This window comes from Propithecus coquereli, unplaced genomic scaffold (assembly GCF_000956105.1).
Source record: "Propithecus coquereli isolate 6110/MARCELLA unplaced genomic scaffold, Pcoq_1.0 Scaffold651, whole genome shotgun sequence".
NCBI classification, from domain to species: domain Eukaryota; kingdom Metazoa; phylum Chordata; class Mammalia; order Primates; family Indriidae; genus Propithecus; species Propithecus coquereli.
In genome coordinates this window covers 722,325-737,857 of record NW_012152519.1, presented here as the reverse complement: position 1 = coordinate 737,857, position 15,533 = coordinate 722,325, and the positions used below count along the sequence as shown (strand labels likewise).

General features: G+C 55.1%; 1 protein-coding gene across 1 annotated transcript in view; it reads left to right on the top strand.

Annotated features, from left to right (window-relative positions):
* Positions 1–25: 25 nt before the first annotated feature.
* The window catches only part of AJAP1 (adherens junctions associated protein 1), a 118,158-nt gene continuing 102,650 nt past the window's right edge, over positions 26–15,533 (top strand). The window contains exon 1 of the mRNA XM_012660087.1: positions 26–95. Within this exon, the coding sequence (XP_012515541.1) occupies positions 67–95 (29 nt within the window). The 5' untranslated portion in view covers positions 26–66. The remainder of the gene's footprint in view (positions 96–15,533) is intronic.

Here is a 15,533-nt window from a genome sequence, read left to right as displayed (position 1 = left end):
GGCGCGGGCGCCGCGCAGATGGCCGGGGCGAGCCAGGTCTGAGGCCCCGCTCCCCGAAACGTGACCATGTGGATTCAACAGCTTTTAGGACTCAGGTGAGCAACCCGGCCGGCGCTGGGGCGTGGGGGTGCGTGGGTGCCGGCTGCGCTGAAGCGGCGCTTTCCTCAGCGTGGCAAATACAGGGCCCCCTCCTCGCTTCCCGGGAGCGGCCAGCGGGGTGCTCCAGGAGCCGGGTCGGGGCGCCCGCCGGGAGCCCGGGGCGCAGACCGCGGTGGCCTCGCAGGGAGCGGCCGGTTCTCCCGGCTCCGCGCGTCCGGGGTCCGGGCAGCGGCGCCCGCCCCAGCAACCCGGGCAGTGGGGCCGGCCGGGCGCGCCCGCAGCTCCGGGAGCCAGCAGCGCAGTGTCCTGGCCGGTCGCCCCGGCGCGCCTCCTTCCCGGGCCCGGAGCGAGGCACGGGCCGCTGGGCGCGGTGGGCGCGGGGGCCGGGGCTGCCAGGAAAAGCTAGAGCTCCCGACTCCCAGCGAGAGCTTGCAGGCGGAGTTAGAGGAAATCAGAACCAAACAGCCACTCCAGCCGCCCTTCCCCTTTCTCGGGCCGGGGGCTGAACGGGGGCCTCCGAAGCTCCCAGCTGCCGATCCAGCTGTTTGCGGGTGACCTCCGGGCCGGCGGGCGCACACAGCTGGCGGGCAGCTGGGGCGGGAGAGCCAAGGCTCTGGGGGAGCGCGGGCAGGCACCCCCTTCCAAACACACGCACACACACCTGCGGGCGCGCCCCACGGCTTGTTTGTGTCCCGAACTCTAGGGCCAGCTGGAACGGGGGTTTGAGCCCGGAACCCGCGGTGGGGGGTGTCCAGAAAGACCCTTCTCGGCAAACTTTGCCCAGTCGCCCGGGCACTTGGGCTTCTCCAGCCCCTGCCTTGGGTGGGTTGGACCCACGCGAGCACAGTTGTTCTTTTGAGGGGCAGCCTGCCTCGGAGCCGTCGCCCTCGTGACGGGGGTCTCCGCGGAGCTGGTGCGTTTGGGTCCCGGCTTGGACCAGAGAGGACAGAGGTGGAGGCGGAGGAAGCTGCGTGCGGTTCTCGACTTTGTCCACTGGGATGCACTGCGCTCCCGCGGTGGGGAGCCGGAGGCGCTGGTAGTTGCTGGAGCAAGCCGCCTTGGCCGCCCCCACCCCGAGATAAAGCTGGGGGAGCCAGGCTAAGGGAGGATGAAGTGCGTGTGTCCTGATTTTGAGAAATCGGAAGGGGACAGGGGATGCCAAGTGTTTTCTGGCTACCTTTGAATTATGAGCTGATGCTGCACCCAGGAGTGAACGCCGTTTAGCACATCTAGGGAAAATTGTCAAAGGTTATTACTGGCATTCCTTCTCCCACTGGCCGGGCTCGTTTGCCGCGGTGGGCTGTAAGAGGTTAACCATGGAGCCCATTGTGTTGGGTGTTGGGTATTGACTGGGCTGACTCCCTGCGCTTGCCTGGGCTAGATAAGGTTTGGGCTTGGGCGGTTCTGGGATGTAGGCAAAATGGAGCGAGGACAGCCTTGCCGGCGTGACCCGGATCCAGGTCCCTGCCGTTGCTGTCCACCGTTCTGCCTGGACAGCTCTCAGCAAGACCTCCCTGGCCTCGTGAATGACCAAACAGGTCCCCACCCCCGCCAGCGTCTCGCCTTCCGCTTCTAGATGCCTCCTGAGCTGCCATCTGCCACTTGATCCCTGATGGCAACTTATTTGAACAGACATTATTTTTTTGATTGCTAAGTTGCTAGCTTGGAAGATTAGGACGTGTTGACAAAGGGAGAAGAGAGCAGAGATCATGGAAAGCAACCTCTCTTTGGGTTCAGAATTCACTAAAGTAGTTCCTGTAAAAGCATCCCTAAGTAAAAGCTTGGGATTTTGCTCTAGGGAATAGTTCTGTTGGTGATTTTGAAGGTTGACCTTTTGTTTTCTCCCCTCGATGTTAGCACAGGAGGTTTTTCTGTAAGTGTGCCTTTAAGGACCAGCTGTCACCTATTTGGGAAGAGCTAGGTCTGTGAGTGCTGTCTCCTGGCCAGAAGAAAGAGGGCTGTGCCCAGAGGGTCTGGGTGGTTTTGCATCACAGTAGGCACTCGGGGACTGAGAGCCCAGGGGTTGCTTGCTGAAGATCTAGAAAATGCACTTTTCCTTTCAGGACAGCTCTTCACCGTTGCTTGCAAGCCGCTCCATGCTCCCGGATGAGCACTGTCCGTCTTGCTGCCAGGCTCAGAGACCAGTCAGGACAGGTGACACTGAGCTTCCAGCCCAGGTGGCGGAGGCCGCACTTGCTCTGCCAGGGCAGAGGCTCAGTGTAACTCAGTGTAGCTCCAGCTCTGGAGACAAAGTCCCGCTTGGTTGTTTGCTTCTGCGTTGGAACTGAGTCTTCATTCTAGGAGGGAGAAACAGATTGGGTTTTATTAGCTGCTTTTATGTCTTTTTGGGTGGTTGTACCCAAGCTCCAAAGATACCCTCCATCGACTCAGAGAAAGGCAGCCCTTGAAGGAGACCCAGCGGCTTGCTGGCTGTGTCAGAGCTCGCCGGGCAGGGAAGTGCTTACTCAACCAGCTGCCACCTGAGCTCAGGGTTTGGCTGCCTGTGCCAGTGGCCGCTGAGGTGGCAGCCCGCTGAGGCTGTGGCTTGCTCCCGGGCTGGGAGCGGCCACCCAGGGCATTTGCTAGGCAGCACTCAGGCTGCGATCCGGATGCCCAGCCCTGGCCCTGGCCCTCAGGGTCGTTCCATCTGTTCTCCCACTCCACGGCTCCACTGCCCCTCTGTCTGGGAGGCCCTGGCTGTGCGTGGTGACACAATTCTCAGTTCCCCCAGCCCTCTGGTGCGCGCTGTGCCATGTCTGGGCCTCGCAGCAGGGATGCGTTGGGTTGGCTGCCACCGTCCCCACTGTGAAGTCCCTTGACAGCTGGGGCTGTGAAGCTGAGCTGAGTGGCCGAAATCAAACGCTCTGTCCGCAAACATTGCACTCCCGGCGAATCCGGGCTCGTGCTGATATCCAGCTCCTGCCACCAACTTGATTGCAACTGGAACCCTTCTAGTGCCAGCGGCTATGGGGCTCACCGGGGAAAATAATCCTGGGATAGATCGCAAATTTAGGAGGCAGCCCAGGTCCTCGGGCAGCACTGGTCCATCCCCCTCCCATCATGCTCATCCCCACCTTGGGGATCCGCTGTCTTGGGGGGGGGCAGGCTCCTCCCAGTCTGGCCCTGCTGTTTGTTTATTTTAATCACCTGCTGCCTTTTCTTCTGTGCACTGGAGAGAGGAGCAGGGCAAGGCCCCCGAGGGACTGAGATAGCTCCACGCCTCCCTGAGCTCTCCGGGTCCCTGGAGACAGAGCAGCTCGCTTCCCCCAGCGCACGCACCTGCGTCTTCCTTGCACGGGCCGCTGGAGGGACGGCTCTGCCCCATCCCGGCCTCATCTGCCCAGCCCCTCTGACCCGGACACAAACGGCGGCGTTTGGCAGATGTGGCTCCGTGTGCTCCTGGGCCCTGCATTTCATGGGCTTTTTGTGGGAAAACCACAGGGTACCTGGAGCGTGACCCTGGGTCATGACAAAGTGGGTAAACACAAAACCCCGACCCGACCCACAAAGAGCTGAGCCTTCCAGAGCCCAGGGGCTCCTCTCTGGGGTTACGTAAGAGTCATCTGTTTTAAATACGTAGTTGCCAAGTTTGCTTCAAAGGGTTACAAGTCAGTAGAGACCAAACCGATGTAAAGATTAGCTGGGAAAGCCAAATATATCCTTGATCTAGATTTCATGTTTGAAGTCTGGCTTGAGAGGGTTTCTCCTGCCTGAAGCCATCCAGGCCCGGGGAGGAGGCCGGGCCGGGGGCTCTCTCGGGCCGGAGCAGACGGTGCAGGTGCTGCGTGTTGCTGCTCTCCCTTCCTCTGCGACCCCTTCCAGGAATCCGAAGGGGCTGGTTAGTCACGAGGCCGTGAGTGGGGAGTGGTGGTTACATAACTCAGATTAACTCTCAGTTAATCTGCCTCCAAGAGAGAGTTAGGCAGCAGGGCGCCCATGCCAGAGCTCCGGGCACCCTGGGGGACGGCCATGGGTCCCCCCGGCCCATCCGCCTCAGGGCTGGGATGGGATCTGGTGCCAGGAGGAGGACTGGCTGCTCCAGGCCCTCATCGGGGCCGCGCTCTGTGCCCCGGCAGTTACCCACCAGGAGTGGGGGGCGCTTCCTCCATGCCACGTCCCCGAAGCCCTTTCCAGAGGACTGTGGTGAGGACTCCCCTGCTGCTGTTGGGGTCTGCGTGGCAGCTGCCCGGCTGTCTCCCGGCAGCCCCCGGACCAGGCCGGAGTTAATTGCGACGCCCAGGAGCAGGGAGGTGGCTTGGCTGTGCTGAGCTCCTGCCTTGAGTCTCTTTGCAAAGGGCCTGGGGATGGCGAGAGGCCAGAACCCCACTGTTTTGTCTGTGGGAGCTTCAGAGTCGATAAATATCTGCACGTGACCAAAAGAGACGCAGGGTGGAGGGCAGCGTGTCTGAAGTCATGTGTTCACAAGGGACAGTTTTCTGGGGCTGCACCAGTGGGGACCAGGTGGGTGGGACTTGGCCTGTATCTGCATTTGCGTCCGACGTGTGCACTCTGCAAAGGGGTGTTACTTATTCCTTTGTCCACCCGCTTCTCCCCAAACAAAGGTGGTCGCAGCCACGCTGGGTTCACCTGGGCTTCGGGTCACATCCCCTCAGCCTTCCCAGGTCTGCCGGAACTGCATGTGTTCCGTCCACTCACTTGCCTCCTGCTGATCTGGCGCTTCCTCCCGGGTGCCCACCCCTCTGCCTTCCGGCCTCTGCCGGCCCCCTGTGGCCAGTTACCTGCCTGCGACCTCAAGGGCTGCTGGGGTGGGGGGCAGCCAGAACCTGTGCCTGGCCTCCGAAACTGAGGGGGTGTGCTGGCCAGGGGAGCTCGGGAACATGCCTGCAGGCTGCTGTTTTGCGCTGGAGTAGAGCCCTTGGTCTTAGAGTCCCCACAGGCAGGGACTGTGTCTCATTCTTCATCCCCCTTGATGAAAGTGCCTGGTGCATAGTAGATGCTCAGGAAATGTCTGTGGGTGAATAAACGTGTCCGCATGGCAGAGTGCCCCTCTTTTATCAAGTCTTGCCTTTGTTCCCACTGCTCCTGAATTCCAGGCTGAACTCCAGGGAAGGATTTCCAGCCTAAGGCTTAGGCCCTGCCCCAGATAGATACTACTTCTTCAACCTGGCTTACTGGTGCTTACAATTCCACCATTAGAGATGCATTCCTTTGACTTGAGGATTTTTTTTCACAATTGGAATGCAGATGTGCTCGGGAAAGACTAGTCCGTCGAGCTCTTTTGGTCATCATCAGTTCACTGTGAGGAAGAGTATAAGATTTTTAATGTCTGGGAGGACGAGTGGGTGTAGCCGGGAGACTGTGAAGGTGGCACAGGTCTGGCAGTGGAGGGGGGGAGGCAGGTGCCACCAGGGGAACAGGGAGACTTGAGGGCAGGGCGGGCTTGGCAGCGAAGCAAACTTCTTGGCTTTGCGGTTGGGCTGAGGTCCCCTCTTGCCCTCAGCTTTCTCGGAAACTGGAACAGTTTATTTGCCTACTAGGGAGTGGTTACTTAGAGGTAGGGCCAGTTCATGTGGAAGAGAAGTTTCTGGTGAGTATATAAGTCCCTGGGTGGGGGAGGACACTGGGGAGAGTTAGTCTAGTGAGCTGTGACAAGCGCACACCCTGCGATACCCCTGCTCCTGTCCCAGACGTGAGCTGCAGAGTTTGCAGGTACCCGGATGGACACGGCTGCTGTCAGTGCCCTTTGCAGCCTGGAGAACAAGCCTGCGCCTCTGTTTCCCTCATGTCTCAGTTCCTGGCGCCCCGCAGGGGTGCCTGGCCGTGAGCAGGTGCTGCTGCAGGCCCAGGAGCCAGTGGTTTTCTGCCCGCAAAGGCTTCGCCGTCCAAGAGTGGGGGGACGGGGGGGCGGTACTCAGGGATAAAAAATGCTCTTATTAGGGTGGAGGCCAGCGCCGTCCAAGAGAAAGATGAAACAACCACATTTGTATTTTTAAAATTTCCAGTAGCCACATATTAAAAACAAAAACAGGTGAAATTTATTTTTATGATAGATTTAGTTTAACCCAATGTATCTAAAATATTGCCATTTCAATAATCAATACAAAATAGCTTGAATGAGTATTACTTTTACATTGCCAGTCTACTAAGCCTTTGCAATCAGGTGTGCAGTTTATTCTTGGAGCACATCTCGGTCTGGACTAGCCACATTTCTGAGTGCTCGATCGCCTCGTGGAACTAGTGGCCATTATATTGGACATTTGCTAAGTGTGAACATTTCCTATTAGAAACTTGGAAGTGAGAAAAGTAATTTCCTTAGAGCCAGTCATGCCCCAAACCAGTGTCTGCCTTTAGAACTTCACCGTTGCTCCCTTAGTACATGGAGGCTCCGAGGCGAGCCCACCTGGCCCCGCCCTCCTCGCTCAACACGTGACATTTGCTGAGCGCCAGCTCTGTGCTTGGGCTGTGCCATGCCGGAGGTAGGACAGAGATGAGGCAGTGGCTGCTGCCTGCAGGTACCCATGGTCTGGAGAGGGGCATGGCTGTGCAAGCCGGGCATTTGCACCTGCTGGGTGCCTCTCACACCAGTTTGTGATGTAGCGCTTTGAGGACCCAAGGAGGGAAGGTCAGAAGTCTGGTCACTTGTAACCAAGGACCAGAGGCTTTCTGAGGTTAGGGCAGTGGGGTCAGTGGATGAGGTGGTAAGACCAGCAAGTCAAAGAGCACTTTTGCTTGCTAGAGTGGAAAGGCCAAAGGAAAAACTAAAATCATACAATCATATCAATTGATGTAGAAAATGCATTTCATAAAATTCAACATTATTCACGACAAAAACTCTCTGAGTGAAATAGGAATAGAGGGGTACTTTCTCAATTCCATAAAGAACATGTATACAACTAATATTAATTACTATTTGTTGTTAATTTGCGTAATGAATATTAATGGTCAGAAACTGGATGTTTTTCTTCTGAGATTAGGAACAAGTGAAGATGTCCACTCCTACACCCTTGTGTAACACTGTGGGGGAAGTTCTAGCCAGTACAATGCAGGAGCGGAAGAAGACATATAACTGCCCCTATTTGCAGATGATATGATTGTCTTCATAGAAAATACCATGTAACCTATTAAAAAAAACCCTCCTAGAACTTACAAGCAAGTTTGTAAGATCACAGAAGATCAAATAAATACACAAATACCAACTGTATTTTTATCTACTAGCAATGAACATATAGACATTGAAATTAAAAATGCAATACTATTTACCGTTGCTCAAAAAATGAAATATTAGATATCAAAAACATGCTATGTTGACAACTTGTATGCGGAGAACGATACAATATTGGTGAAAGAAATCTCAGAAGATATAAATAAATGGAGAGACATACAGTGTTCATGGATTGGGAGACTCAGCATTAAAGATTAGAGATCTTTATTAAAGATGTCAATTCTTCTCAAATTGATATAGAAGTTTAATACAATTCCTATCAAACCGGCAAGAGTTTTGTACATGTAGATAAGATTATTATAAAATTTATATGTACCAGCAAAGGAACTAGAACAGTTAATGACAAGATTTATTGTGTAGCTACAGTAACCAAGATTGCATAGTATCAGCAGAGGAATTAATGAAACGGAAAAGATAATTCAGAACTAGATTCCCACAAACATGCCCAGCTGATGTTTGACAAAACTGCAGGTTCCGTGGAAGAAAGGCGGCCTTTTCATCAGGTGGTGCCGGAGCAGCTAGACACCCACAGCCAAGAAAAGGAAGAAGGAAAAGAACCTCGATTTAAGTCCCACACATTATGAAAAAATTAACTCGAAACGGGCTAGGCAGAGAGTTTCTAGACTTTATGCCAAAAGCACAATCCATAAAAGGAAACATTAATAAATTGGACCTCATCAAAATTTAAAGATTTTCTCTCTGAAACCCTCTCTGAAGAGGTTGAAAAGACCTGCAGAGTGGGAGATAATATTTACAAACCACGCATCCGACAGAATGTCTAGAATATATGAAGAACTCTCAAAAATCAACAGTAGAAACGTCAGACAATTCAGTTAGAAAATAGGTGGAAGGCATGAAGGGACATTCCACCGAAGAGGATATTTAGATGGGAAAGATGTTCACTATCACTGACCATTAGAGAAATGCACATTAAAACCACAGTGAGATGTCCCTACCTACCCATCAGAATGGCTAAAATAAAATGCCGACACCACCAAGTGCTGACACGGACGTGGAGAAACCGGATCGCTCATACACTGCTGGCGGGAAGGTAAAATATTACGGCCACTCCGAAAAGCAGTTTAGCAGTCTCTTAAGAAATTAAACATGCAAGTGCTGTTCAATTGAGCATTTCACTTCTTGGTATTGACGCCAGAGAAATTAAGACTTATTTTCACACGTAAAGGTTTATAGCGGCTTTATTTATAATAGTCCCAAAGTGGGAACAATGCAGACATCCCCCAGTGGGTGAACGGGTGGACGCACTGGTGTACCTGTGCCTGGAATAGCACTTCCGATGCTCCCAACACCCCGCGTGCGTCTCCAGGGAATTGTGCGGAGTGACAAAAAGCCAGTTCCGAAAGGTTACATACCATGTGATGGTTCCACAGCGTTGAAATGACAAGTCATAGAATTGGAGAACTGGTGAGCAGTTGCCAGGGTTACAGAGAGGGTGGGGGCAGAAGGGAAGAGGGCGTGGCTATGGAAGGGCCGCGTGGGGTCTCTGTGGGGGTGGGGTGTTTTCTGTCTCGACGGTCCCCACGGCCGTGTCCTGGTTATGTTGTACTGTAGTTTTGCACGATGTTACCACTGGCGGAAACTGGGCGAGGGGTCTGTAGGATCTCTGTGTTTTACATCTTACAGTGCTACAGTGAAAATAAAAAGTTCAATTAAGAAAACAAAGTAGCATGCTCTACTTATCTGTCAGAGAGTCCCACCTCACTGATTGTCTACTTGGTGCGTGTGTATGTGTGCATTTAGCTTCTTCGGGGACGTGAATTCGTATTTCGTGGCAGTCGTAGGTGCTGTGGACATGGTAAAGGGGTAAGAAATTACTTAATGAAACTTCCTGTGTTGTGTCTCTGCCACGGTTTGCAGAATGCGAATCCAGCAGCGCACGAACGTGCAGCGTTGCCGACGTTATGAGATTCATCGTCAGTGACAGTAATAAACGACCTGCTGCATAATTACTGGATAAGAAGCTCTGTCCAGATCCTTACGTAAATTAGGTCAGCTCTGAAAATAGAGCAGCCTTTTTGGGGTCAGCCCCACTTCCCTTCCCTGGCTCACAAGGCGGCTGCACGACCACTCTGATGATTGCAAGTCAAACGCGAACAGTTGGTTTCTTGTTTCTAGATCGGGGGAGCCGGAGCCTCAAGTCTGTGATGGCGGACGTCAGTGCGTGGCTTCACTCTTATCACCTGGTTTTGGGCTTTCTGATAAAATGATTGGTGTGTCGGGGGTGCTTGATCAATGCTTGTTGAGTGGAGTTGGGTGACCCGGTGGGAAGCTCTGTCTTGGGTCTGGCTGTGAGCTTCTGAGATCTCACCACCTACACCTGTTACGTCTTCTTGCCTTTCACACCCAGATGGGAGGCCCTGAACTAATTCTCCTTCTGGGCCTTTCTGTAGCCCAGGCTTTGTGCTAAGTGATCCAACTGAGCTAAATGGTCCAACCAATCTTCACTGTCACAGGGATGGCCGCTCCCACTTTCCACAGGAGGAAGTTGAAGCCCAGAGAGGTTAAGTGATTTGCCCAAGGTCACACAGGCAGCTCATGAGAGAGCTGGGATTTGAACCTGGGTTTCCTGGACCCTGGGGTCCATCTGTGCTCTTTCCACCATTCCCTGCAGCTTTTGGGTTTTATATAAAATCTACTTCCCACTCCCTTTATTAAGCTACATGTTGCCCTTTTGGGAAAAAACAAAACAAAATAAAAAAAATATATAAAACAAGAAGGACCCAGCTGCTGTGATGTCGAGTCAGCACTTTATGGATTTAGCCCTTGTATTCAGCTGACTCTGAAGTCACAAGTCTCTCTGGCACCCACAGTTTTAAGTAAAAGGTTTATGGCCAAAATGAGAGAGCATTTTGCTGCAAAGAATTAATGAAATGTCATGGGGAGACGAAGACACATCTATGACACAGATACTGCTATTCAATCTATTTAATAATTAAAAATAAATATGTCACCAAATCCAAGGAGGCCCCTTTTGAGAGCTCCGATGAGAATCAAACTGCAGAAATCAATGAACGGTCACACTGAGAAAGCTGAGTTTGGCGTAAGAAAATCTGGGTACAAGGGGTTGCCCTCCGTGTTCCTATTTGCGGGTGTGTTGTTTTTGGTACAATTTGCATACCGTGACATTCGCCCATTTTAAGTGTACATTCGGCGACTTTCAGTAAATCCGCCCAGTTGTGCAGCCGTCACCCTGGTCCAGTTCCAGCCACTTCCGTCCCCCTGGAATCACTGTTTACATTCAGCCGCGTTCTACCCCGGCCTCAGGCGACCGCTGATCTGATCTTGCTGTGCCGTGTGCAGCCTTTCTCGTTTCCTTCACGTAGCGTCGTGCTCCCGAGGTCTGTCCACACGGCGGCACGTTGCTGCCACTGCATCCCTTTTTCACTCGAGTGGCATTCTGGTTTTCGGACATACCCGCTTTGCTCATCCGCTCCCTTGATGCACATGTGGGTTGTCTGCACGTTGGGGCTGAGATGAACCGTGCCGCCGTGCGTGTTTGCACACAAGTGTTTGAGGGGTCATCGGGGCCCTTTCTCTTGCCACCCACTGTGCTCTACAGCCACACACGTCAGTGCTTTGGGGTCCCAGGAGGCCCCCGCCATGCTGCTGGCTGGCTGGGAGGTGCCGGGGGCCCGGCGTCCCTGCTCCAGTGCGGGCTCTGGGTTCACCCTCCCTCTGTTCTGAGCAGAAGTGCTCGCTGCTCCCGAGCTGCTGTTTGTCTGCCCGTTTCTCATTCAGCAAACGCTTATGGAGTGTCCAGTGAGTTCTGCCATGGGGCTGTGTCTCGGGGAGATAAAGAGAACAAATTTTCCATTCTGCCTTGGTGCAGAGGTGCGTGAGGGGAACGTTTTGGCTCAATAGCAGGACTCCTAGGCGGCAGGATGCCCGCAGGGAAGGGGAGAGGAGGGGAGGGTTGGCAGGTGATCTCTCCAAGGACCCAAACTTCTCCCCCTTGTGCATGAGTAGTGTGGACCTCAGGGTGCTTCCAGAGAAGGGAAGGAAGATAGCTGTGCTTCCTTCTGGGGACAGCAGGGCCACCTGGGGACATCCACCCTCATGGAGCGTCTTCTAGTAGGGCTGCAGGGCATTGTTTCACATGGAAGAGGCTGCGCCAGGGTCAGAGCAGGACAGAGCTCGTGGAGAGCATCCGGAAAGCACAGGGTCTTGCTGGCCTGTGGACGCTGTAGCTCGTGGAGGGTCCACTCCTCGGCCAGGCTGCGTGTGTTCTTCTGAGATGGGGATTGTTCCGGTGGGAGTGGGGACTTTGAAGAACCTGTTTTCATAAAAGGAAAAAATGAAGGGAACGTTTACCATCCTGGGGGTAAGGCCGCTAATCCGCCAGCCGTCGGAGGGCTTGCGTTTCGGGCCGAGCGGTAGGTGGAGGGTAGACCCCTGGCGTCCTTCAGCTGATGCCGAGAGCAGGGACTCCTCAGACCTAAGGACGGTGAAAAGACCTCAAGTCTGATGACCAAGGCAGTTGTTTGGCAGTTACTTCCTCAAGTTCTGTGTTGAGAAGGATTCTGAGTTCTTCCTTGGATCTAGAGAGGGAAAGGTGCCCACAGACGGTCTGTCCTGTCTGCAGTGGACATGGATGGGAGAACGGTCACCCTGGCGCCACAGAGCCCCTTCCTCTCCAGGAGGACCCGTGCCGGGCTGGTCGTCCTGGACTGAGCGTGTCACGGAGGCAGGTACCCGTATTAGTAAACAGTTGCGTGGTACTGCCTGTGTACTCGGCACTATCCTAAGGCCTTGTTATGCCTTAATTTATCCTCACGTTGCGGTGATGTAGGTCCTTTAACCATCTCCTTTGTCCAGTGACGGCACAGAGAGCTTGAGCTACTTGCCTCAGGACACACAGCGAGGAAATAGCAGAGCCCACACTCAAACCCGGGCACTCAGTTTCTGTCCTCTGAACATTACACCCACTCTTCCCAGTGCAGAACAGGGCGCGTTGGATGGAACGTAGTCAAGGAACACACCAGGCTAGGGCGGGCCACCAAGTGTGGGACTTGAGCCTGGCTCCATGCGGAGCACGCACCGGTGTCTGGGATATGGGGGTGAAAAGGTCACCCCCCGAACTTCAAGCTTCCTGGGCCTGGTAGGGAGGACGGTGGCGGAGGAGGACCCATGAGACAATGGAAGCCACTCGTGGGGTTGGCCCGAGAGAGTCAGGCCTGCCCAGGGGACCAGCCAGCCAGGCCCTTCTGTGTAGGCCGGAGGAGTGAGCACTTCCTGTCAGCTCTGCCCACCAGGTGCCCAGGGACTTCTGGACACGCCCTCCTGCTGGGGTCAGGAGTGGCCCTGGGGGAGAGCCCGATTTTGGGCTTCTGTGTCCTGGGCCTGACCTTTGGGCCACCCTCCACTTGGGTCCAATCTGCTCCTACTTGGAGCATCTAAAAACCAGAGCTCACCTTCGACAGCGAGTCCTGCGACCGCCCTCCCGGACTGAGCGTGGCCCTCACCGACAGTAACATCCGCCGTGGGTTCGATTTCCCGCACCCTTGCAGAGAGCCGTCCTGAGCAAGGGCGGCAGCCCATGGATGTCGTGGGTGCAACTACAGCTTTTAAAATGATTTCTTCCATTTCACAAAGAGCTGGCTGCCAGGCCAGATCATTATATTCTGTGTGTTGACAAGGGGCCTTTGCGAGCTACCAGACCAGCCCTCGTGGCATGAGCCTCCGTCTGAAGCCCATGTCCGGCCGCCAGGGCGCCAGCCTTCAATCACTGCCCAGCTCCCCTCTCTATTTCCAAGAGAAAATTCAAGACCGTACCCAGATGCTGAGAAAAACGTTGCTTCCTGCTGAGGGACATGGTGGCTTTCAGAACGCAGGATTCTTTAGGGAGCCAATTATGCAAGGCAAGAGTAAGCATGTTTATTTTTATGACACTGCATTTCAAAATCCCAGAAAATGTTGCCGGAATGGCCCCGTTAGGCAGCGGGTGCCCCCCGGACGCTGTGGCCTTACACCTCGCGGGTGTCCGGGGGGCATTTTGTGGGCTCTCGATGAAGCCCTGGCACCGGGCTAATGCACTGCCCGTTACTGCCCTGGAGGGTCTCTGAGTGCTCACGGCTCCAGGTCCCTTCTCCCTCAGCGTGTTCCAGGCTGATTTGATTCTCTTCGCAGCGGCCCGATGCTCTGGGAGAACGTGCGCTGCCCAGCCCGCTGGACGGGCGGCTGCCTCTCGGTCCTACCCCCGTGTCTCCGGGGAGGTTGGGGCTGTGGTTTCGTAGCACCGGCCACCCGGTGGTCTCCGGAGGGTCTGCTGGCCCCGGGCATGAGCCAGGCAGCCTGGCAGGCAGGACAGCAGCGGGTTTGTCCCCAGACAGGCTGGCTGTGGGCCTGACATCCTGACGAATCCGTCCAGCAGACACGGATGAGTGCCGCTGCGTGCCGGCGCTGTGCCGGCGCGGGCAGGCGAGATCCCTCTCCTGGTCTTCCAGGAACTCCTTGTGGGGACAACAGAGGTGCAATTGAAATCGAAGGAGCCGAGAGGAAGAAGCAGGTAACTCTAGCTGGAGAAGTGGAAGAGGCTTCCTGGAGGAGGCAGCATCTGACTCCTGTCTTGGAGGATGAGTGGAAGGAGGCCAGGTGGGCCCCAGAAGGGACATCCAGGCAGCACAGGTGTGAGGACGGGAGGAGCAGGGGCTTTTGAATCACCTCCCAGGAGGGGGCCCCACGTGGCTGGAGAGGAAGGTGCGTGGGGGGCAGCAGCCAGGAGGAGAGGGCTAGGTCAGGGGGGCCAGCACTCCAGGTTCTACCCTGGGGGCTGGGAGCCGTGGAAGGTCCCAGGGGAAGGGCCACTCTCTCTGCCTGTGCGTGTTCAGGGGGAAAGGGAAAGGCAGCCCCTGGGGAGTGGGGCGGTGGGCAGGGGCCAGGGAGAGCCGGGCAGCCGGCAGACCCGAGGAGCCCCGTGGGGAGAGCCTGGGCGTCCTGGCTGGGCGGGCGGTCATGTGGAGGGAGAGGCCCGGGAGCGGTGAGGGAGAGAGACCACCACCGTGGGGCTGTGGCCTTAGGGGGGACCCAGAGGACACCCAGGTGGAAGGACAGCCTGGCCAAGGCCCCGGAGTTCTCCGGCTCTGATTCCACTCGGATTCCTCTGAGGGAAACCGCTGGCCAGGACCAAGAGGGACAAAGCCACACTGGCTCTGACCACCCCTTTCTTTCCCTGTCCCGCTGGCGGCATCTTCACCTCCCCGGGGACGTCACCACCTTAGAGAACCGGACCCCGCTCAGGCATTGCCCTGCCCAAGCTGTGCATCTGGATTTCGGCAGGACCCCCCGTGGCTGAGATGCAAGGCGATGAGACAACAGTCAACGTGGGGATTCCGAGCAGGGAAGGGACAACATTTGGGGGAACTGGAGTCCTACCCGAAAATGTCATTAGGTGTTGGCTTCCTTTGTCCCCGTGTGTGAAAGTGGCTTAGAGAGACAGATGTCATGTGTCTGGGTGTGTGTCTGTGTGCTCAAGTGTGCAGGTGTGTGTGTGAGTGTGTCTGTGTGTGGCTGTGGGCATCCACCTGTGTGCCGTGGGGCGTGGCTGCGAGGCATAAGTGGACTCGAGAACCAGCAATTAATACATCTGCCCTTTTCGTCCATCAGCTGCCAAGCAGTTCAAAAACTTTGATTATCAAAGTCTCTCAGCAGTCCTTCAAGGGCAGGAAATATCATTAGCCTTACTTCACAGATGGGTAAACTGAGGCAGCGGGGTTAAGAGATTTCTCTAAGGTCCTGCAAAGTCAGCAGAGTGGCTCCCAAGGCCTCAGGTGCTGCTGGCCGCTGTCCAGCCTCAGTTCTGGGAGCGGGGGGCACCCGGGGAGAGCAAGGCTCATTCAGCCATAGTTCTGCATGTGCTGTGTATCCTGATCTGGGAGCCACTGCTGGGGAGATGGGATGTGTCCAGGGCTGATGTCCATGGGGTGCAGCCTTCCCTGGCCAGGCTTTCATGTGGGGCCTGCCTGCCTTTAACTATCCCTCACTTATTTTCAGTGAGGGACTGAAGTCCGTGGCATCTTTGTGATGATGGGAAGGGTAGACCTCACACTTATCCCCTCCATAAGCTCCTTTCACCTTCCCTTGTTCTGAGACCCCCTCTTATAGAGGCATTCTGGTGTTCTTAGAGAGTCAGAAGTAGGTAGAATTTATCTCAGTAGCCACAGGGCATGTTTGAATTTTGCAGGAGGGACCCAGATTCAGCCAACAGGAGGGACTCAGACTCAGCCAATAGGAG